This window comes from Chaetura pelagica, unplaced genomic scaffold (genome assembly GCF_000747805.2).
Source record: "Chaetura pelagica isolate M959 unplaced genomic scaffold, ChaPel_1.0 scaffold130, whole genome shotgun sequence".
NCBI lineage: Eukaryota > Metazoa > Chordata > Aves > Apodiformes > Apodidae > Chaetura > Chaetura pelagica.
The window spans coordinates 564634-587921 of record NW_009951915.1 but is presented as its reverse complement, the minus strand read 5'-3'; the positions used below and the strand labels follow the sequence as shown (position 1 = coordinate 587921).

At 49.2% G+C, this 23288-nt stretch overlaps 1 protein-coding gene across 1 annotated transcript; it reads right to left on the bottom strand.

Moving 5' to 3' along the window:
- Positions 1-14212: 14212 nt before the first annotated feature.
- GUK1 (guanylate kinase 1) lies at positions 14213-22218 on the bottom strand. Its single transcript, XM_009994507.1, has 7 exons — positions 22107-22218; positions 20553-20594; positions 19421-19517; positions 16308-16446; positions 15341-15425; positions 14941-15026; positions 14213-14379 (listed from the first exon to the last, which is right to left on the bottom strand). Exons 1-7 carry the CDS (start codon positions 22216-22218, stop codon positions 14344-14346), a joined length of 597 nt encoding a protein of 198 aa, XP_009992809.1. The 3' UTR covers positions 14213-14343.
- Between the last annotated feature and the right edge of the window lie 1070 nt (positions 22219-23288).

Sequence of the window (23288 nt, the reverse complement as noted above, 5' to 3'; positions counted from 1 at the left end):
CTAATTCTCCAGGGCTGGATCCGGCAGGGAACGTCATTTGGGGTGGAGGGTTGGATTGGATTTACTCTGCATTAACCCACAGAAGGGATTCAGGCACCCAGAGATCCTTGAGGCCAGACAGGAGCTGGCAGTGACGCGTCAGCTCGGGGGCCTGGGGGCCGAGCTGGGTTTCTGGGCCGTTTTCCAGTGACTTCATCCATTTACATCCCACCAGCAGCCGGCGGGTGGGCTCACACGTGCCATCTGCAGCTCGCTGCCTTGCTGGCCTCCTCCTCGTGTTTGAAAGGCACTTTGCACAAAGCAGACACTTGTCAAGCTCTTGGCCGAGCGTGTGTTTAAGAGGGGATGAAAACTCGCGGTCAGAAATAACCAAGCAGAGCAGAAACGCAGCCTGGGGAGACTCTGAGATCCCTCAGTCCCTGCTCAGTTGAAACGGGTCTTTATCTCAGTTGACATGGGGATACTGCATGTAGATTCACCCAGAAAGTAGGGTGTCATGGCCCCAACACCAGCCTGGCACCCCATGGAGCAGCTGGTGCTGCCCTGTCACCCTCCTATGCTGCTGGGTCTCCCCCAGCATCCCCCATCACACACCCTTCCTAGGATGACAGGTGGGGACAAGGCTGTTGAGTCTCATTAATGATCAGGGGGGTGGAACTAAGTTTGGGGCCAGTCATGGGTGGGAGGTGCAGTGGAGATGTGGGGTGGGGCAGTGCTGCCGTGTTGGGGGACCTCAGCATGTTGGGATCCTCTCTGTTTGGCCTTCGCAAGACCACAACTGGATCCCCTGTCTAGTCTTGAGCTCCCCAGTACAAGGGTACTGGAGTGAGTCCTGCAGAGGCTTCCAAAATGGTTGTGAGCTGGAGAATGTGAGGTCCAAGAACAAGGCTGAGAGAGCTGGGTCTGATCAGCCAGGAGAAGAGGAAGGGAAGATCTTACGGGTGTGTGAAGCTGCCTCCCTGGAACCACCACTGAGAAGGTGGCCCAGACACTTCTCAAAAGTGCACAATGAAAGGCCAAATTGCAGCCAGAAAAACTTCAACTGGATATGAAATTAAAAAGTCTCCATGACAAACATTGGCACAAGGAGCTGGTAGGATCTCCACCCTTGGATATAACTCCACTGGACAGGGCCCTAGGCAGCTTCATCCAGAATCAAAGTTGGCTCTGCTCCACGACCTCCTGAGGTACCTTCAGCCTCTGTTATCCTGCAACTGCACAACTCACCATCGAGATGCCTATCAGTCCCCTCTTGCTCAACATCTCCCATACCTTCACACCCACCAGTGGTTGGGAGAAGTTGGCAACCTCCCCAGAAGGCTGCTCTGCCCCCAGGGTGAGTGAGAAGACAGACCACAGAAGAGGCTGCAAGGTTCTCAGAGCTGCTCTTCTGAGACCCTATGGGACGTGAATGGACCCTGTGTAGAGCCACCTCATGCCCTAGGGACAGCCCAGGGCACCTGACAGGCAGCCCCATGGACCCCACCTCCTGGGGAGGCAGCCAGAGAGCCAAAAAAAACACTCCACAGCACCAAAAAAATGCCACCAGGCCCCACTGCAGAGGCAGGGAGGGCAACAAATTCCTCTAGCAAAGTTAGAAGTGAAGCAGTTTGAGTTAGGACTGAAACACCAATTTGCCTCAATTAATTTTTAGGAGGGGGCTTCTAATTTTCTCTCCCTTTCCCCTATCCCCTACTGCTGCAGCCCTGGGTTCCACTGAGGACGTGCAGTAACCCCGCACAAACTCCTTGATTTTCTCTCTTCCTGGCAGCAAGGAGCAGCAACCACAGTTTACGTGGCTGGTCACCAAGATCTCCAAGAAACAGACTGGGTCAAAGGAAGCTGTGCAGCTTTAGAAACGACCCTTGGGCTGGTTGGATGAACTTGGGGTGGAAGAGCTCCAAGCAAGCCATAAATTAGGAGAGAGTCCTCCCCAGTGCTGGGGAATACAGTGCTGTGGGCCATCTCTGCATACAGGGAAAGGAGAGGTTTCCTTATTAAATACACTGAAAAAAAACCAACCTTCTGGTATTTTGGTCTTGGACAACACCCAAGGATTGTCTCAGAAATAGCTCTCATAGCTTGCAGGAGTGCATGGCGCAGATTCCACACCAGTGACTTGACCCTTTCCCCCATTCCCACCCACCCCTGACTCACCTGAGCCAGGAATTGCGTTGGATTTCCTTCCTCTAACTTTCTAGGGAGGCTTGGGAAAGATTGAGCTCCTGTGGCGCTTGAAGGTAATTTGGGTGAAAGGAGAAGGTACCTGTGGTCTCCTAAGATTCAAGGGATTCTTTGCTTCCCCCTGGTTAGGGTATGGGTGTGTTCTCCAGGAGAGGACATGGCTCCCTCCCATGAAGCACAGCTTCAATAAATTAATTATGCCAAGCTCCTGTGCTTGGTATAGATGGAAAGAGCATTTTGGGATGGGAGAAGATGGAGCCCCCAGGGTGTACAAGAGAAATGCTGCCCTACACATGGGGCACAGAATGGACCAGGCGGTCCTTCTAGTCCTGCTTTCAGGGGATCCCTCTGGACAAATGTGGGTTGCAACCAAGTTTGCTATGACTGTACCAGGGATCTGGAGGTAGAAAGGACATAGCTGAGGGTCACCCAGGGAGGATCTTAGGGTGTTAATGGGGGCGGATTTGATAAAGGCTGCAGAAATGCAACAGCTTCTCTAAACAACATTCACCCAAGAGCTTGGAGGTTTTGATGGGGGATACAAGCTAGAGAAGGACATCCCAACCCAGAGGAGCATCCTGCGTGTTTGGTAAACAAAAGGAGAATTTTCTCTCAAAGGAAGGTCCATGGCCAAGAAGATGAGGACACCAAGGAGCCCGTTCAGCTCTCACTGGTGCTGACACTGCTGAGCTACTGCCTTCCCTGTGCCTCAGTTTCCCCCGCTGCACAGAAGAGAAGACACCCTTTGTGAAGTGCTCTGAGATGTGAGAATGAGGAGTGTGCTCATCACATCCATGGATATTATTTAAAAAAAAACAATACAAAAGCACCTTAGAGAGAACAAACTTATCAATGGACCTTTTGTCCATGAGTTAGAGACACCAGCTGCAAAACAGCATCTTCTGCTGGGCTGAGCTCCTTCGGGTGCCGGTCTCTGCCTGGTCTTTAAAGACCAGCTCATGATGCCTGAGCATGTGCCACCTAAGCTGGTGCACTGAAAGCAAACAGGTTTCAGACCCCAACACTTGCTGTGCGAGCAGAAGTCTCAGAAATGTAACCCAAGGGACCAAGAGAACCAGCAGGAAAACCAAACCCCAAAGCATCTTTCTCTCCCCACTTCTGATGGCCCAAGATGGGAAGGAGATCAGGGATGGGGACTGGGCAGAAAGTCCCAGAGCACAGAGGGATTTCCATCAGGAAAAAGCTGAAACACCAACGGTTTAATCCCAAACTCCCTGGAGATGGATTTGCACTGCCCAGCACGACAGGGGATGATTTGTGCCGACATAAAGTGTGCACAAACTGATGCCAAATAGGGATGTTCTGTCTCCTGCCACAGGCAGGAAAGGCAATACATGGAGGTTAGATCCCAGTAAACACATTCCCCACCCAAGGGATGGGAAAAAGGGCAGAAAACTGAGCAGGGGAGAAAGGGGTGGGAGCAGAGCTGGATCTAAGCAGAGGGTCTGCAAAGCGCCGGGACTCAGCCGAGCCAAAACCATCCAACAAAACAGGCAAAGTTAAGCAGAGGGCAGGAAAAAAAACAAACCAAACCAGTAACATACGCAGAAGTGCTGGGCTCAGTCCTTTGCAGAAACGTCCCATCCTTCCCAGCTGTGGTGCGTGGAGCTGCAGGCAGAGCTCTCTGGCTGCTGCTTTTCCTCCCCTCCCACCCCTTTGAATCCAAACGACTTCCCGTTGCACCAGCCCGGAGAAGCTTCCCAAGACAGAAGAGCTCCTCCAAGTCCTACACATCACAAACTCATCACTGCCCAGGATGCCAAGGGCTTCCCTTCCCCTCCTTGGGTTTTTTTCATTTCCTTATAAGCACCAAAAAAAAGTCCAGGGAAAGAAATGAGAACGTGGCGATGCCTTCAGGAGCCAAGAGCAACGCCGAGGGGGAAAAATCAAATCATTCAAATTGTCTCAGGGTTTAGGGCTAATAATAAGAGAGAGAGAGAGAGAGAGCTCCTTGGAGCAGGAGCTAAAGGCGGAGATGGGATTTCTTTTCCTTCCTGTTCAAATACGAGTGGAGCAGAAAGGAAAGACAGCTGCAAAATCGACCTGTACTTAGAGCTGCAGTGATACTGCTGCAGTATCTAAACCCTTTCTCCCCTGATTTTCATGTCTAAATGAACATCCCAAACTTGTCACTCAGGTTTTACATTTTTAAGTGTTTTCTGATGGCTGGGGGCTCCCTGCCAGCCCCAGCCCAGCCCCTCTTCACCCCTCTGCTCCTTTCCCAGCTCCTCTTCTTCCCTCTGCTCCCTTCCCAGCCCCATTTTGCCGGGGGAAGGCTGGAAGCATTCCATAACAGCTGGAAGGGAAAAGAGCTGGAAAGGGACAGAGGGAACATTTTCCTCCTCTCCCAGCCCCTCCTGCTCACAACCAGAGGGTTTTGCCCCCCAGGCAGGTCTCCAGTTGAAGAGAAGGGTGGTGTTACCCCACACTCAAACACGATGAGCAGGGATTAAATAATTGCCAATGTCCGGAGGCTGCGACTTCAGGCGCGTTGTTCTAGGCTCCTTCACGTTGCCAACTCGCATGATTTTATGGCTGATCTCCCAATAATTGATGTTTTCCTTAAAGGCCCCGTGCTGCCAGGCAAGACTTGGCTTCCAGGGGTCCAAATCAGCCACGTTTTGCTCACTGCAATTCAAGAACCCACCAAAACTTGGCAAATCCGGTACGACGATGGCTCTAAAACTTTAAAACCTGGTAGTTCCTCAGTCTCCTGATCCTCAGGAACCCAGTGCACGTCCCTCAGCATTTCTTAAGTAGCACCCACCATGTGAAACCACTCAAAATAACTTGTTTTTCCCAGTTTAAAGGAGAAGGGATGTCCTTGCTCCCCAGCACAGCTGGGACGGCTCGGCTGGTTTTTCATCGTCTTATTTAATTTTTCAAGTGTGTTTCTTCTCTCCAGCTGCTTTCAGGAAGGAACAAGCTGGGAAACAGCCTGGCTGACTGTGCAGGGGGGAATGTGTTCCCAGAAGGGGTTTTTAAGAGGAAATTAGCTCGTGGGATGCTCTGGGGATGGAGGAGAAGGGAGAAGGGAGGCATCGCCGCAGCACTTGTTCCTGCAGCTGTTGCTGCCCTTGACGTGGTCACAAGCTGAAACTTCAGCTCAGATTAAAGTTTTCCAAGCAGATTTTTTTGGGTGAGAAAAACACTCTCTCCAGCAACTGTTTAGGAAAATCCTTTTGTAGGTGCCCAGCTTGAAAACGACCTTAAATGTGCTTCTAAAACTAACCTCAGCCTCGCTCTGTTTTGGAGCAAAGTCTCATTCTGCCTCATTTAAAACAGTTTCAAGCAAGACCCTGGATCCAAATTTTAAGGCCTCGCCCAGACCTTGAGTAGTGTTGGATTTCTATAGCTTAAGCACATTTTTAATACTTGAAAACATGTCACAGATATATAAAAGACAATGTTTAGGGCTCTGTATGTTGATTTTATATTGTATTATATCTTATATCTGTGATATTTAAAAATATACTATATATAATATATACAACATAATACACACAAAATACAGTACAAGGATCAAAAAAGGGTGACATGGCTCCCAGGATGAGGAAGGGAACACCCTTTTCCCCCCCAAACATCACAGAATGGTTTGGGTTGGAAGCGACCTTAAAGATCATCTAGTTCCAAATCCCTGCATGGGCAGGGACACCTCCCACCAGCTCAGGTGGCTCCAAGCCCCATCCAACCTGCCCTTCAACACTGCCAGGGATGGGGCAGCCACAGCTTCCCTGGGCAACCTGTTCCAGTGTCTCACCACCCTCACAGTGAAGAATTTCCTCACATCTTCCTCACAAACCCACATTTTCTCCCCATCAGCAACACCCCCAGAGTCACATCTCAGTAAGGAGGAGATCAGACAAGTCCTACCTTTCTCAGCCAGGAAAAAAAAAGGTGCTTCTGAGCTGAGGGTCTTCACCACATAACCAGAGCCCTTCGGGGGGGAGAAAAGCCCTGCAGCACAACCCACCACAGCCCTGCAACAAAGCCAAGGAGGAGGCAATTATTCCCTGGGCATCTCTCTGCCAGGCACAATACAGCAGCGTTTCAGCTCCCAACTCAATGCTGCCATTGTCCCCTCCTGCATGTGGTGGCACAGGGGGAAGTTTCTGCTCTTCTGCAAGCTCCCCAAAGCTTCATCCTATCACTGGAGAGAGCCCAGGAAGCTTTATTTTCCCCCTAGGGCAGGATAAAAGACCTGGGGACAGGAACAAGCTCAGTTTTCCCTGGTCGACACTGTTATGCTATTGGCTGGTGTGAGGTTCCTGTGAGAGAGGATGGAAAAAGGATCTTGGATAAAATACTTCAGGGGTTCAAAGGTGGTAGAAAACTGGGTTGAGATTGGGTGTTAACAGCTCACTGATACAATTGAGGGGTGCTCTGGGTGGTGCATGAGGAGAGGCTGAGCTGGGTCTGGTCAGGTTGGGGCCAAGTGCAGAGGAGACCTTATGGATAAATGCAACTATTCAATGGGAAAGTGGAGAAAAGATGAAGCCAAACTCTTCTCAGGGGCATCCAGGGACCAAAGAGGCAGCACACCTGCTGCATCCACAATGAATAAAGCATGAAGCAAGATCCTGCCTGTCTTTAGAAACAACAGCAACTACAGTAAGAAGACCAGTGAAATTTCTTCCCTAAGACCACAGTGGGTAAGACAAGGGGGATCAGGTTGGATTCCAGAAATAAAAGCAGCAAAGAGCCCAGAGGTGCTACCACAGTTGTGCCATCTGCCTTAGTTTTGCTCCCACCTGCCAGCCCTGGTGTCCACAAGTTAGGAGCATGTCCTAAAGCTGATGGGGTGAACCTGCAGTGTGATGGTCCCAAGGAGCAGCAGCACCAATGCTCTGGAGAACAGATGGGGCAAAAAAACCATGATACTGGGGAGGGAGATTACCCCATCAGCATGGGCAGTGACACCAGTGTCCCCACTCTTCACCTGGATCTAGGAATTGTTTTCTCTCTCTGGTCCACACCACCATGTCCAGGAGGCATCCATGGCACCACCACCATTTCCAAAAGCAAGGGATAAAGGGATATAACCTGAGTATCCTGCACTTCCAACCAGGAAAAATTATAAGCCTCCCCTTCTTTTCTCATTCTATACCCAGTATATCCAGGTCAGCACATTGATGGTTGTAACAGGAGGTCTGGGAGCACTGCACTTGGCTTTTTGGAGAGCTTTCCCAGCACGGCTCAGTCTCCATGACCTCTGTGCTGGCTTTGATTAAGAAGCCAAGGATATCCCTGTGGCTGGATTCCCACCATGTAGGTGCTTTGCTTTCTATCAGCAGGACTTGTTTGATAGCAAACAGGAGCAGAAATGCTGGTGCTTCAAGGGAATATCTGCAACTTAATGCTGGACTGAGGACTTGGCCACCACAGGGCTGATGGAGAGAGGATGGTCATCCCATCCTTCCCGCACCTCTTGGCCCCAGTTCCCAGGGGTCTCCTCCCCATGTGGTTTCACTAAAAGAATCCACTCTCTAAAGACATAAAATACATCAATTCTTTGAGCTGGACCCGGGCACTGCAATTTTGCCTGTTCTGCCTCCCTTCATTTCACCACCTGCTCACATCTCCAGGAGCTGGGATGGGGAAAGTAAAGGCTGGGGAAACATCCTGTTCCTCCTTCCTTCCCTGCTTGGAAAGAGAGGAGGCAGGTGTCAGGAGGGGGATGCCTTCCCAGTGTCACAAGCATCCGGTTGTACCAGTTGCCGCTGCACACAATCTGAATTGCAGATGGCCTCTGGCTATTTACGGGGCTGGAGCCACTGGCAAGCGGGATCACAGCTCCTATTGTGGGGGAAAAAGCTGAGCCTGTACTGGATTCCCCCATGTGGTTTCACTAAAAGAATCCACTCTCTAAAGACATAAAATACATCAATTCTTTGAGCTGGACCCGGGCACTGCAATTTTGCCTGTTCTGCCTCCCTTCATTTCACCACCTGCTCACATCTCCAGGAGCTGGGATGGGGAAAGTAAAGGCTGGGGAAACATCCTGTTCCTCCTTCCTTCCCTGCTTGGAAAGAGAGGAGGCAGGTGTCAGGAGGGGGATGCCTTCCCAGTGTCACAAGCATCCGGTTGTACCAGTTGCCGCTGCACACAATCTGAATTGCAGATGGCCTCTGGCTATTTACGGGGCTGGAGCCACTGGCAAGCGGGATCACAGCTCCTATTGTGGGGGAAAAAGCTGAGCCTGTACTGGCTTCCCCCTTTTTTTTTTTTTTTTCTTCTCATTTTTGGGGCTGAGCTGTAGAAATGGGGAGCATGGTGTGGATGGCAGGGCTGCGTGCCACCCCAGCAGGGCAGCTCGGGCTTATGGATCGGCCTCCCACGCTCTCCAGGGATGACACAGTTGCACATCCAGTCGATGAGGCTGACCCCAATACAGGGCAGGCACATCCCAGCTCCTGGCCTGGCTGCCAGGATGGCTCTTATCCTCACAGAGCTGATGGAGTTGGAGGCAATGTGGCTCCTACAAACGCCTTGGAGCATCACATATCGATGGGATGTTCCCCCATACCCTGTGCTAGAAAGAAAACTTCATCTCCACCCTCAACTTGCTTTCCTGCAGCAACATGGTCAGGAAAAGCAAGTCCTGGAGGAGCAACACCTTGGCCAAGGGGTGCTGGTGTGGGTTGGGTCAGGTCCCCCTGGGTCAGTTATCCCCAGCAAGGCATATGAGCTGTTGTGTTTTATGGGACCTACCTGTTGTTGGTGTTGGTGGGTGCCTCAGCGTCTGGCAGCAACAGCAGCTGGCATGTGGTGGTCACCTCAGCATCCTGCAGGAGAGCACAGAAAGGGCATCAAGCATCCCATGACACCTGGCATGAGACCAGAATCAACTGCAATCACCTAAAAAAAGCCCACAGTCCTTGGCCAGGGAAAGACATCTCCAACCCACCACCCTCCCGCTCTGATGGGCACACTCCTCATCTGCTCCAGCACAAGGTCAAGTTCCTTGTGAGATGCTGGAGCATTTGGCACTGGGACAGGTTGTGAAGTGCTGGCAGGTCTCACCTCACCATGGAGGGGTGACCCCAGGGAGAGGAATGCCACCCCAACCCTCCATGATAAGGCTTTCTGCTCCTGTTTGAGGCCGTGCAGTCTGCGGGAAGATTTCCTAGAAGAGGTTGGCTGGATTACCCATGGAAACACAGGCACTGGATATAGCAGGAAAACAAAGCTTTCACCAGAAAAGCTGGTAACTGGTGGCCTCAGACCCCCAGCCAGGCCAGGGCTGCCCAGCACCAACATCACAAAATCAGAGTGGTAGAGGTTGGAAGGGACCTCTGGATATCATCGAGTCCAGTCCCCCTGCCAAAGCAGGACCACCCCAGAAGGCCTAGGGCAGGTCACTCAGAAAGGCATCCAGATGGTTCTTGAAAGTCTTCAGAGAAGGAGACTCCACAACCTCTCTGAGCAGCCTGTCCCAGGGCTCTGTAACCCTCATGGTAAAGAAGTTTTCCTCATGTTGAGGTGGAACTTCATGTGCTCTGGTTTGTACCCATTGCCCCTTGTCCTATCACAGGGCACCACTGAAAATCTGCTGAATGACCTCCCCAGAAGGTCCTAAATGCATGCGAGGAGCACCAGCTGGCTCTCAACAAGGTTTTCCTCCCCTGAGAATGGCTTCTGGCAGCACCCAGGTCACTGTGGCCACAGCCCTTCCCATCACACGGCGTCCCCCTGCATTGAGCTGAGCCTGTCCCATCACACTTTCAAACCCAGGATGTTAAATCCCAGCACTCCCGACTGGAATTGCGCAGGCAGAGCGAGCTGGACACCACCAGGCCAACAGGAAAAACACTGTTATTCCCATTTTGTTGATTCCTCTTGGCTTATTTTATACGCTGGCCGCCCAATTATTTCCCAGGCTGGCTGTGCCCTGCGGTGCCTTTTTGCAGTCACATGAAAGGAAGCTTGAAAATCAGGGCTGCCTCCACAAGCAGGGAGATGCCAAGAAAAGCCACAGCAAGGACAAATCTCTGGACTCTGGGATCACCGAGGACATATGATGCTGGAAGGAGCCACGGGTGGATGGGCTTTGGGCTAATTTTGGCTGCTTGAAGCCATCCTGGAGTGTGGCTCCAGCCTTCTTTGGTTTCCCCCCAGGAGGATCTGGGCTCTGGCTTTGGGGGCTGCCTGTCCTCACGTGTCCCTGCGTGATGTCCTTCCCGGGCAGCATCTCGGTGCTGCTGGGTTGGAGCAGAGGTCACCTCTGCATCTAAAACCACCAGCCCCATGTTTGGCCCTTGAAGGGATACACTTCTAGTGCCAAAGACCTCGAATGAACAGGAGGGTAGGAAAAGTGATCAGCCCAAAGCATCACACATAACTTACAATAGCTGGAATCTGGCCAATTTTATCCCAGTCTGATGGAAGAGTGAAAACATAGATATATACATATAAGCCCCTTTTTCTGACACCTCTGCAAATGACCCAGAAGCAATCCCATTATCCTACTTGAGTGTACCCTGAGACAGTGACCAACATCTCAGGTGGGGTCACAGCCCTGCTGAGGGGAAGAAATTCATCCCTGTGGTACCATTGGACCAGAGGACGAGGTTTTTGGAACAGCTCAATAAAACATTTGTCACCATGAGCTCCCTCTCACTCTTCATCTTGACAACCTTCACCATGAAATACCCCAAACCCTAGTGGTCAGTATGTTCAGCACCTTCCTGCTTGGAAAATCTCCTAGGTGGGAAATAGGTCCAGCATCTTTAATCACAGAAAATCCCTGGCAGGGAGACTCCTGTACCTTCACTTTGCCATAGTCTTGCCCCCTCAATCCCATCCCCAGCTCCAAACAGAAGCTGTTGTTTGTGGTTGTGTAGGACCCTGAACTTGGTGGCCACCACAACCACCATGCTCAGGGTAGTCCTTGTCAGGGATGGGGGGGTGGCTGCATCCTCAACAGGCTGGTACTGAAAATAGAAATCCAGAAAGGTATATATGCTTGCAAATGTAATTAATAAAATCAATGTTCCATTTTTAAGGAGGCAAAAATTAACCCCATTTCAATAGGTGCCCTTGCCCACCCCAGTAGGATTCCACGTGCAGCATGGCCCCTCCAAAACCCCAAACACAGAATCACAGAATTGTCAGGGTTGGAAGGGACCTCTAGAGATCATCTAGTCCAACTCCACTGCTAAAGCAGGACCCCCTGGAGCACATTACTGAGGACTGCATCCAGGTGGGTCTTGAACATTTCCAGAGAAGGGGACTCCATCACATCCCTGGGCAGCCTGTCCCAGGGCTCTGTCACTCCCACTGACTTTTTCCTCATATTTCAGTGGCATTTCCCATGTTCCAGCTTGTGCCCATTGCTCCTCGTCCTGTCACTGGAAACTACTGAGCAGAGTCTGGCTCCATCCTCCCTACACCCACCCTTAGATAATAGTAGGCATTCATAAAGTCTCCCCTCAGCCTTCTCTTCTCCAGGCTGAACAGTCCCAGCTCTCTCAGCCTTTCCTCATCAGGGAGATGCTCCAATCCCTCAATCATCTTCGTTGCCCTCCCCTGGACTACCTCTAGTTCCCTGTCTCCCTTGAACTGAGAAGCCCAGAAGAGAGGGGCACAGCCAACAGCACCCAAAAACGACTCACAAGAGATGCACAACAGCCATAGCACACACTTGGTGACCAGCCCAGCTCCAGCAACCTGCTCCAAGTCCCTCCATCACCCTGGCAGCCACCCTGTCACCTCGCGTTAGCGCCGGGCACCCGGGCGCTCGCTGCCGCGCTCCATCAGACACTGTGACAGACACCAAAAGCAGGTCACCCCATGCAGGGTGGGTGATTTAGGATTCTCCTCTCTGCTACCACCAGAGAAAAGGGACGCGAGTGATCTAAATGACTTCCCCCACCCCTCCTTCATTTTTCCAAGCGCTGGCAGTGCTGCCGTACTGCTGAAGCATCATCCCTTTGCATTCCCGGGTACCACTCACCTCTCCCGGAGGGACACACGGAGGCTGGGCTCGGGGCTGGTTGCCGTGAAGTTCTCGGGGTGCTGGCAGGGCTGGGCGGGCAGCAGCTCGGCATTTCCACCTGGTGACAGCACGGCAGGTCCCACGCGGTGGCCGGTGACCACCGGACTGAGGCCAGCGCCGTGTCCCTCTCCTCGGTGTTTCGCTGCTCGGCAGCGCGGGCGCCCTGAGCTTTCCTGCCATCTAGAGGGGACGTTGCCCCATTGCAAACGTGTCTCCCGAAGCATAAAACCCAACGATTGAGGAGGAAAAAAACCAAACACAACCAAACACTAACATAATAAAAGAATCGCAGTCCGTCGCTCGTCAGCACAGGAAGAGCCTGGCCCACCCATCCAGGTGAGGAAAGCCAGAGGTGTGAAGCAGGTGCACCCCAAGAAAATTTTTGAGGAGCATTTAACCAGAGCTAGAACCTCAAAACATGAAACTTTATAACAGCAGATTTCACAGTGTAACCTACAACAGATACATTTAACACACCCAAACAGAGGCAAACGATCAGAATAATCACAGAATCATAGCATGGTTTGAGTTGGAAAGGACATTTAGAGGTCATCTAATCCAACCCCCTGCAGTAAACAGGGACATCTTCAACTAGATGTTTCTCAGAGCCCTGTCCAACCTGACCTGGAATGTGTCCAGGAATGAGGCATCTGCCACCTCTCTGGGCAACCTGTTCCAATAAAATCACCTTTCTAAATCCAAGTGAGGTACTAAAAGGGTTGCCCAAGGTCTGGTTCTGCTTACTGGTGTCCACAACATCGAAGATGGAGCTTGATAAATAAGGATGGAGCTGGATTGAGAGGGACTGAGGGTGTGCTGGAGCAGAGTTGCTGGGTAAACTGGAGAGATGGGATAAGAAAAGCATGAAACACCTGTGTCCTCCAAGACAACAGGCTCTGGGACAAGCAACCTTGTCCGTCACATCTGTTCACAACAACTGTTCATTCCTTGCAGCCCAAAACCAGGTTAACTACCTGGAGGTACTTCTGGTGATGGTTGGGGTGCTTTGAGTGCAGAGGCTCAGTAAGGAATCAGCCTTTCCAAGGAGGCTCAGGATATGACCTGCTGGAGGGACCAGAAGGCTCAGAAGTTACATTAAGGTTAGGGCTGAAGAAAGGTGAGGAACTGAAGTGCAAAGCATCCTCCCAGCCCTTCTCAGGCAAAGCTCTCCACATTTGAAGCCAGAGACAGGTATGAGGAACAGTGGCTGGATCAAACTGACCCTCCATAGGAAATAGGATTTCTTGCTGCCCTCAAGCCTGTCATCCAGAAAGGCTGCATCCTTTGGAAAGGAAATCTTTTCTCCCTCAACTCGTAGGTGTAAGAGCATCTAAAAATCTTCCTAAATTCAAGTGGAACAAGTACATGAGAATTACAAGGTGGCTGCCAAGGTGGCAGAGAGGAGAAGTTGTCAGTATTTTTCCCCCTGAAAAAAAGGCAGTGGATCTATCACATCCTGCAACCATTCTCTTCTCTTGGCTTATTAAACTAACACATTTGCTCACAAGGGCTGTGGTCAGAACAGCTGAGCTGTGCCGACCCATTGCCCGGCCCCAGGGACACACCACAACACCTCAGAGGCTGAGGGCAGCAGGCACAGAGGGTGGGACACACCTGGAGAACCTGTAGCCAGATCTTGAAAAGAAAACAGGAACCAGAGGGAGCAAGAGGATGCCAACACTTATGACATCAGATGCCAGTAAACATGGGAACTCATCCATCTGCAGGTAAAAGTGGGGGTCATATCTGTCTAAATAGCTCCCCCTTTATCAAATGGCACTATCTGGGCACAACACATACCTCCACAAATATTCAAGTGGGATCCTAATGTACATACTTGGGCCACACCTGCCCAGACAGGTCCTCTAGAGCCTCAAAGAACAGCTCTGCCTGTCGGCAGTACGTGCTGTGCCATCCCTCCCAAAACATCTACCTGAGGTACCAACCTGGGAGAGCTCACACTGAGAGCGTGGCCAACAGAAACACAAGGGTGACCAGGTTTTGTTTTCTTTCCTTTTAATAGAAACATCCTACAGTGAGTTGGGAGGAGGATCAGCCTAAGGGGAATGTCTCTCGGAATAAAATGGTGTGATGCTCTTCGGGAATGATGTGCAAAGTTAAAACGCCCCAGAAGGTGCAGCTCAGGACTTCCTGGATTCTTGGGTCTTCTTAATTTCCTGCAAGGAGATCAGGAAAATCATTGGTGCTCCAAGGTCTCCCTGGAGCTCTCTCTTCTCCAGGTTGAACAACTCCAACTCTCTCAGCCTGTCTCCATAGCAGAGCTGCTCCAGCCCTCGGAGAATGTTTGAGACTCAACATGGCTCTGCACAACTGCCACTCCAGGAACAACTCATAGTTCCACAGCTCTGGAGACCATGAACAAGCATCTCCTCAGACCAGCTCCACACAGTATCACAGGACCAAGCCCAGAGTTTACACACAAGACTTCAGGGACAAGGCAAGGTTTGACTTAGAGGCTCTTCCATACTGTCCAGGGATGTGTGTTTATTTTGCTCCTAACCCAGCACAGCGCTGGATCTGTTTCCCACTTGTGGGCCACTGACCCATTGTCACCCATCCACAACCTGTGCTCAACTACATCACTCAGCAGCTCAAAATAGATCACGTGTGGGCATGAGGTCCCATTTCTGTGGCTACCTGGAGAGAGACCCTCATGGGCTCAGCCTAGAAGTCATACAAGCCCAGAGAGCAAGGCAGAGAAGCCCCAAATGACTCACCTCCAGGAGTGCTTCCTTCAATTCAGAATACGCTTTTTCTAAATCATCATTAATAATGACCAAGTCAAACAGGCCAGGCTCTTTACCTAGGAAAAGAGAGGAGGAGAGAGGAGTTAAGAGGACAGAATGTTCCTTCCTTGTGTCATCTCTCATGCGTGATCTGAGTTCCTGTGGTATTTTAATCTTATCATTATTTCAGCCATTGATAATGTGCTTCTCTGCCAACTCCTCTCAAGGAACTGCAGTGGGAAACAATGCAGTACAGTGCTTAGATCAAACCCAGCTCCTGCCCAAGCCCTTCTCAGAGAACACGAGTCAGATGGTTGTGCAAAAACCAGCTCCTAAATCACCCACACACCCTCATCTCCATGGCACATCACTTGAAGGCCCCTGGACTTACTGAGTTCCAAATCTATACGGGCTGCAGTCAAACGCTTCGTTAAACTTTCTTCTGTCTCAGTCTTTCGGTCACGGAGTCTTTTTTCCTAAACCCAACGACAAACACGTCAAAGAAACGTGTGTTCCAAATCCCACACACCAAAGCCACCCACCCACCTGCCATTTGCTACAGCCAGAGACCAGGGGCATAGCAAAGAACACTCTGCAAAGGGTGAGGGGCCTCATTCCCAGCCCAGAACAAACCAGTGCCCAAGCTGGGTTTGGGTGAGGATCTCCTACCTAGAGCTCAGCTTCCCAGTCTCATTTTCCCTCTCCCTGTATTTTTTTTTTACTTTTGCAGGTACTGTTGGGAGATGAAATCCCTCTGCTGGGCTCTGGCACCTAGTGCTGTTGACTTCCTCCTCCACAAACTCAAAGAAACACAGACTGCCTGATCTACTGAGAGCAAGAGGGGAGACCTGGGACTCCTTGTATGGCTTCAGTAAGTTCCATATACATGTCCTCATCCCTCTGAATCGTGACAGGGATTTCACTTCTCCCAGAGGCACACTGTGATCATTAACTACATAGGGCCCCATAAGACCAGAGTGGTACAGGAACTGTGGTGCTACAGACAATCAACACCCCCTGCTTTAACTTTAAAATCTGGAGGCAAGTCTCAGCACAAAAATCTCCTTCTCTCCCCAGTGTTAAGTACAATGAATGCATCTAAATCCCATGCTGCAAGATAGCCTGTGACCCAATGCAGGCAAACACAGTGAGGTGTGGAAACCGCACAGGAGGGACTCAAGGAAACAGGAAGATTAATCCCCAGAAGCAAGAGGTTGGGGAGTTGGATAGTGCTGAGAAAGATCCTCCCCACCCTTAAAAACATACAGATGAATCAAGGAGAGGAGAACCCTCATTGCTTCAGAGCAAGACGCTGATTACCTCTAACTGCCTAACGGCAAAGCAAGGCGGTCGCTCACCAAGATGTCTATGGAGGGAGGCTGCACCGAGATGTAGATGGGGTTCAGGTCTGTCTTCTTGATGTTCTTCACACCCTGGATGTCAATGTCAAGGACACAGATCTGGTTCTGGGCCTGGACAGCCTGCACTGCACCTTTACTGGGGACAGAGGAGAGAGGGAAGGGGTCAGAGAACCCAGCCATAGCAGTGGGGGTTTGGTGTGCCCCACTCCAGCAGCTGCTCTTCACCTTACAGAGCTCCCCTCTGCCCAAATGGTGGCAGGGGAGAAGAGAGAGCCTGCTCTGCTCCTCCTAAACAGTCTATCTTTCCCCAGGTGTTCTCTGGGCCCCTGGAGGTACCTGCTGTCTCCTGCTAGAGAGGATGGGAAAATCACGATGGAAGGCATAGGAATGGATAATCCCACGAGCAGTGTGGTCAGGTACAGCCCATAAAGCTCCTGCCTTCCACAAACGCAGGAGCAACTTCATCAAAGAGCAGAAATGACAGAAACTTTCCTTCTCCAGAGATCCACTGATTTCCATCCCCATGCACTCTTCTGAAGGATGCCTGATGGACATGGAGGCTCCTGGCTGGGCAGCAAGATGCACAATTAAGGAAACATTTTTAAATGGTGGCTCTGGTATGGTGTTAGAGATGGCATCTCTTCCCCAACACGGGGGAATTGCCTCAAGGTTGTTCCTGAACATCTATAATTCTCCCTTGAAAAGTACCAATGCCAACTCTCTCCTGGTGCACTGCGGGTATCTGGACTGGTTATTGTTATTGGAGGGCTTTTCAGCTGGTATTTGCACAGTGCTGGGCACAGGTTCTCCTTCAAGCCAGGGCTCCATGGCCCAGCAGACAACACAGAGAAAAGCCCTGCCAGAAGCTCCAAGGTGGAACTTCAGGTGTACAACCATAGAATCATTGAGGTTGGAAAAGACCTTTAAAATCATCAAGTCCAACTGCTAACCCAGCCCTGCCAAGGCCACCATTAACCCATGTCCCTCAGCACTACACCTACACAGCTTTTAAATACCTCCAAGGATGGTGACTCCACCACTGCCCTGGGCAGCCTTTTCCAATGCTTGACAACCCTCTCAATGAATAAATTTTTGCTATTATCAAATCTAAATCTCCTCTGGCACAGCTTGATGCCATTTCCTTCTGTCACAACGTGGCAGAAGAGATTAAGAGCAGATATTAAGGTGCCTGTGCTGTAACTTCAGTCTCTAATTTAAGGTGGCTTCAAATAAATTCTGGTTTCTGTGGGCAGAATTCAGTGGAATCTGGCAGACAGGGGACTTTCAAGGCTGTTAAATTAAGCAATTAGTTTATAGTTATTATTAGCTGGTGAAATTTAAGAAGCAGAAAGGACTACTGAAAACTTCAACTATTATGATAAGCATGAGGGACTCTCCATTGTCACACATTTTGCTTAGAAATAACACTAAGTATTTGTAGAGAACATGCAAGTCTGGAGTTTCTGTACTTATTTCAGGTATTTATTGTTGAGATGGTCTGGGTTAGTTTCAGCCTCTCACCCCTGCAGGCCCACAACACAGGCAGCGTGAAGATGCAGAAGGGACCAGAGATGAAACTGAGAGCGAGATACAAAAGCACCTCAGAAAAAAACTCAAGTACGTTGTTTAACTTGAAGTATCAAATTCCTGCAAATTTCAAGGAAATCTGCCCCCTCCCTGGAGGTGTTCAAGACCAGGTTGGACAGGGCTTTGGGCAACCTGGTCTGGTGGGAGGTGTCCCTGCCCTTGCAGGGGCGTTAGAACTAGATGATCTTCTAGGTCCCTTCCAACTCAAAGCATTCTATGATTCTATGAAATTGGCTGAGAAGAAATGTCTTCTCAGCACCCACCCTGAAGAAAAGGCACAAAAATCAATTCCACCTACATATTAGGCATCAGAGGACAGCTGTCTCCTCCAGGCTGGATTAAGGAGGATGCATGTGAAGGAAAGAAGCCTGTCCTACACAGGGTGAAGCCAAGGAATTAGGAGCTTGAACTCAGTCTCTTCTCAGGGCTGGGTATTTGGGAGATGGGCTGTCAGGTTTCGCTTGTCTAGTCAACTTCCAGTGACACTGAAAGTATCAAGACCAGGGCAGGGGATTATGCTCCTGCATCAGTCTCAGAGGGAGCATGGCCAGACTCCTGCAAGACTGCCCTTGGCTGTGGTGACAGCAGTGACACCTTTGCATGTTGCATTAAAACAACTGTGTTACTGAAATGCAAAGCCACTGACCATTCTTTCAGAGCTGTGCACCTACAACACGTTCAGCCCAGGGGTTTTATGATGGCACCTCCCACAAGGACACCATCCTCAGAAGGCAACTTTGCCACCTCCAAAAATTCCTCAAAAAAGCACATTCAGCTCCTTAAGACATGCAAGTTTTCCTGAAAAACATTTCAGGCAATTTTATTTCATGCAACTAATTAAATATCTCAAGGAACACTTAACTTTCATTCTTGGCAGGTCATTTACTATAATGCCACAATTTTCTCAAAATAATTACGTATCTGACTTCTAATTAACATGGCAGCTCAATGTTTTATCAATCATCAGCTTCAACACTGAGGACAATGTTATTTTAAAATCCACCTAACTCTTTAAACCCAGTCAAGAGATGCCACACAATTTATCTATTCATAAGCAGCCACTGTACCAGAGCAGCACGTTAACTTGTTTCACAACAGCCAGTAGAGATAATTGCTTATACCCCTAAATTCATTGTGTTCAGACCATTAGGTGACAAAGGGATAATGAGAGTAAATCTCCATTCTGCCAACTACTCTCTGTGAGCATCTGGAAAATATTAAGGAGGGCAAATAGTCTGTGAAAATCACCCCTGTGCAAGAAAAGTGCTGAGCATTTGAACTGCTCGAGCAGCCCTCAAACACTGGAGGCTACACAGAATCTCCAAATGCAAGGATGATTTAATTATGATGAGAGTCAATTTTGCCATCTTAATAAAGCTGACAAGGACCCTGCTAACAAAATAAAAGTCTTTGCTTCCGGCGAAAATCTGCATGTTTAGGGGAAAAGGAGTGTTGCTAAGTTAAAGTGTTTTTTCCTTCTCTACCATCTCAGCTCCCAGCAGCACCTGGGATCAGCTGCTTACCTCGTCCCGTACATATTTCCGGAGAATTCTGCGTGCTCGATGAATTCACCAGCATCAATTTCTTTCTGCATTTCCTCTCTGGTCACAAAGTGGTAGTCTGGATAAGAAAAACAGGAAAAGTAGCCAGAAATGAATAGCTTTGAAGGTGAAGGTCATGGGCAAAATAACACTCATGGGTAATGAGGGGAGAAGCAACTTGAAATCCAGGTTGGAGAGACGGCAGGTACCTGTGTCCAGCATCCCTGCCCACACCAACTGCCCAAACACCTGCTCAGAACATTCTGGAGCTTTCTGTGGGGCCAAAAATGCTGCTGCAGCCCCTTTTGCATACCCTTTCCCCTTTCTGGTGCTGTAGGAAATTCCACACAGGTGTGGAACACATTATAGCAGGACTGACAAGGCCCTTCATTTGAAAGTGTTTATGATTAAAGACTGGGATGGAACAAGAGAGAACAAAGGAAATAAAAGGGAACATCACAATCAAATGGACTAAAAAGAAATGTTTATCTTTTGTTAAAATTCCTCCCTTTCACTTCAAACCTAATTTGATCCTGAAATATGTAAACAAACCAGAAAATAGAAAAGCAGCTGGCCAGCAGCTCTTACTACAGAGAGAGAGATTTCATAAAGCAGCATGTGTTTGAGGTTCTCTCACCAGAGCTGCCTGACACTTCCAAAAATCAAGCCACTTGATGCTCAGGTATGGACCAGGGTGCTTAAACCAAGAGCCCTGATTTGAAAACCTCAACCAGTGACTTACAGAGATAGCCTAGAAGAAAACTGGCAGCTTTGGCTCTGTTAACATTTCACCGTGTAATTAAATGAGGGTTTGTTCTGCCAAGCCCATCCCTCTTTGGTATCTTCTCTCCAATGAATGGAGCAGCAGTAAGTGGATATGGTCTCATTACCACCAAGATAAAGAACTGAAGTGTGTGTCTACACACTTAACCACACATACAAATATATAATTACTGAATGTCTGCTCCTCCTGCCTAAGGAAATACACCCTATAAACAGAAATGTAGGACTAACTTACCCACCAGTGGGGCTTTGTGCATGCACCTCACCTAAAACACTTCACATTTTTCAGAGGAATTGCTTGCTGAGTCAGGCCCAGCAGCAACACACTCACCTTTGCCATTTACTTCTCCAGGTCTTGGCTGCCTCGTGGTATCTGTAGGAAAAAAAAAAAATATGTAAATTGTAAATTCTGTAGGAAGTAAGAGTATCAAAGAAACAAAACACACACACAGATTAACCCAATCACATAGTAAGATGATCCTCTATTTAAATGATCACAGCTTTTGGAATCAGCTGCTGTAGCACACAGCAACATGGCAGGACTGAAGAATCTGTGATAATCTAAAAAACAATCTATTAAGATTGTTGGCGGCTGAGTGGTCAGTGTGGGACTTACCAGGCTGGGCTGTTTTCAGCTCTTCTACAGCCTTCCTGTGTAATCCTAGACATGTTACTCAGACCTGTGCCTCAGTTCAGGGGAATTAGCTGTGCCCTGAGTTTACTTCATTTTCAAAGATCATGCAGCACCTACACAGGTGCTTAAAATAGCCAGATTTAATGAAGAAAGGCAAACTCCTGCACAAGAGAGGTGAATAAATCAGACAGCCTTTGAACCTGTTGAAAATCATCTAAACTATTATTATTTTAAGCTCATGTTCTGCAAACCAAAAAGGAGCTGATGGTCATCAGGGAAGAGAACACTCACTATTTTATTTATGACCAGCAGGAGTTACCTTAATGCAATTAAGGTCTGATGACCTTTAAGTTTTCCTAAAGCACCAACTGCCATAGCCTAAGTGGCCTGTGGAGATTTAGGGAAAAAATATCTACAAGGAGGCAACCTTGGGGAAAATGACATTTAGTCTGGAGTGAGATGAGAAATTCAGTTCAATCAAGAGCACAGAATGGAACACAGAAAAGGAAAGATAATTTTAAGATATTTTCATCTCCAGTGACATTCAGTTTTTAAACATCCAGTATTTGCCCTTTCCTATAGGACAAATGCAGATCTCACAGCTCTCAAAGCTAGGATTGCACTTGTGGTATTCAAAGCTTTAGGACAGTAAAAAAACTCAAAACATTTTGGTAATGTACTTACAAACACCTTGCAGAACTCCAAGGAAAATCAGGCAAATGAGCTGTAGGCACAGCCCAGACTCTGAGGGTAACTTTTAAGGTGTCCCTCATAAAGAAGGAAGCAAAATCAGTACTGTAACAGGCAAGCTACCTGAAGAAAACTCCCTGCACTTACTCTGTTGTGGATGCAGGAGTTCAGCACTGCCTGCAGCCCACAGGCAGGTGGGAGTGTACCAAGCTGGCCAGCCAGTGGGTATTTTCACATTACAGGGAACCATCCCAGGTAGAAAAAAGAATCCTTGGCCAGCACTAAGAGACTGACATACAAAAAAACAACATACCCCCAGAGCCATAGGAGGAGGAGAAAACGTAGGTGCTGGGAAGAATCTAGGCAAAGCTGCTGCTCAATAGCAGTGGTAAAAGGAGTCCTCACTTCTTTAGACACCTCAAAGAGCCCACAGGCAGACCAGGATGCAGACAAGGCAGGGATACCTGTTATTTGAGGCATGAATACAGCTACAGAGGCAGGCTCTGGGCTAGTGGCCCTGAACTCCTCCATAGCCCACCTCAGAGACATACGGATACTTACGGGAAACGCTGAAGCCAAAGACGTTCTCATAATCTTTGAGCAGTTTCTTTAACAAAGTGCTCTTCCCTGCACCTGATGGGCCACTCAGAACCACAGGTCTCGGTCCCTGCATGGCTAGGGAGACAGAAATATACATGTTTGGCTAGAAACACCCAGAAAAAAACACAGCTATGGATTCCCAGGGATGCTGGAACCTACAAAACAGCACCTAACCTTTACCCTCAGATACCAGTTTCTGCAGAGAAATCTGAAATGATGAGAAATTACAAGCCTAGAGCTGATAGGAAGTAACAGAGTGCACCAAAAAGACAGGGAAAGTCAAAGAACTATTAAATTAGCCACCAACTGGCTGCAGAGCTGCCACCTCTCTTCTGCTGAGGCTGGAAGCCCTGGGGAGTCAGATGCTGCTTTGGAAAGCAGACAAGGGAGGCCACCAGCAGAGCAGCAGAACAGCTTCACCCTCAGACAAACAAAGGACATGTATCACTGCAGCAGAGACTGAGCTTAAACTCACAGGTCATAACCCAGAGGAGGAGGAAACTGGGCTCCAGCTGCCACTGAAGTGGGATAATTCAAGCCAGCTCTGTCCTCTGCCACCAGAATTGTGTCCCTCTGAGACTCAAATCCTAGGGAAGACTTTCTCTAACAGGAGGAAAATGCTGTTTGTGCCTGGTGGCATCTGGAAACACCACAGGACATCCACACTCACTGGGCTTCATCTTCGTCTTTACTTAGAGAGGTGGAGTCACAGCCACTTCCCTCTCACAGGGAGAGGCCTCAAGGAGCATTTGCAGGAGATGCTGGCAAGAAAAAAGGGCAGAAATCAGCCAGAATTACAGGTATGCAGCTCTGAGTGAGGGATGGGATGCCCATGAGATCACCACATGTCTCATGCTGCCTGTTTACATCCCAACAACTACACACTGTGAGCTGTAATGGACAGTCAAATGTTTCCTATCACTCCACGGATGAATATCCACAGGCAAAGCCTCTGCCACAAGCAGACAACGTACTGAAATCTAGACCCAGTGTCCTCCAACACTAAACCCCCAAAGCCTGGCAACAATGATCTGAACACAGGGGATAGATCTGGGACCCCAACACACTTTGGGGTTTATTTCCATCTTTCCTAGAGCACTAACTCCAGTTCTTGTGGCAAGAGAGAAGGGTTCAGTTCCTGGT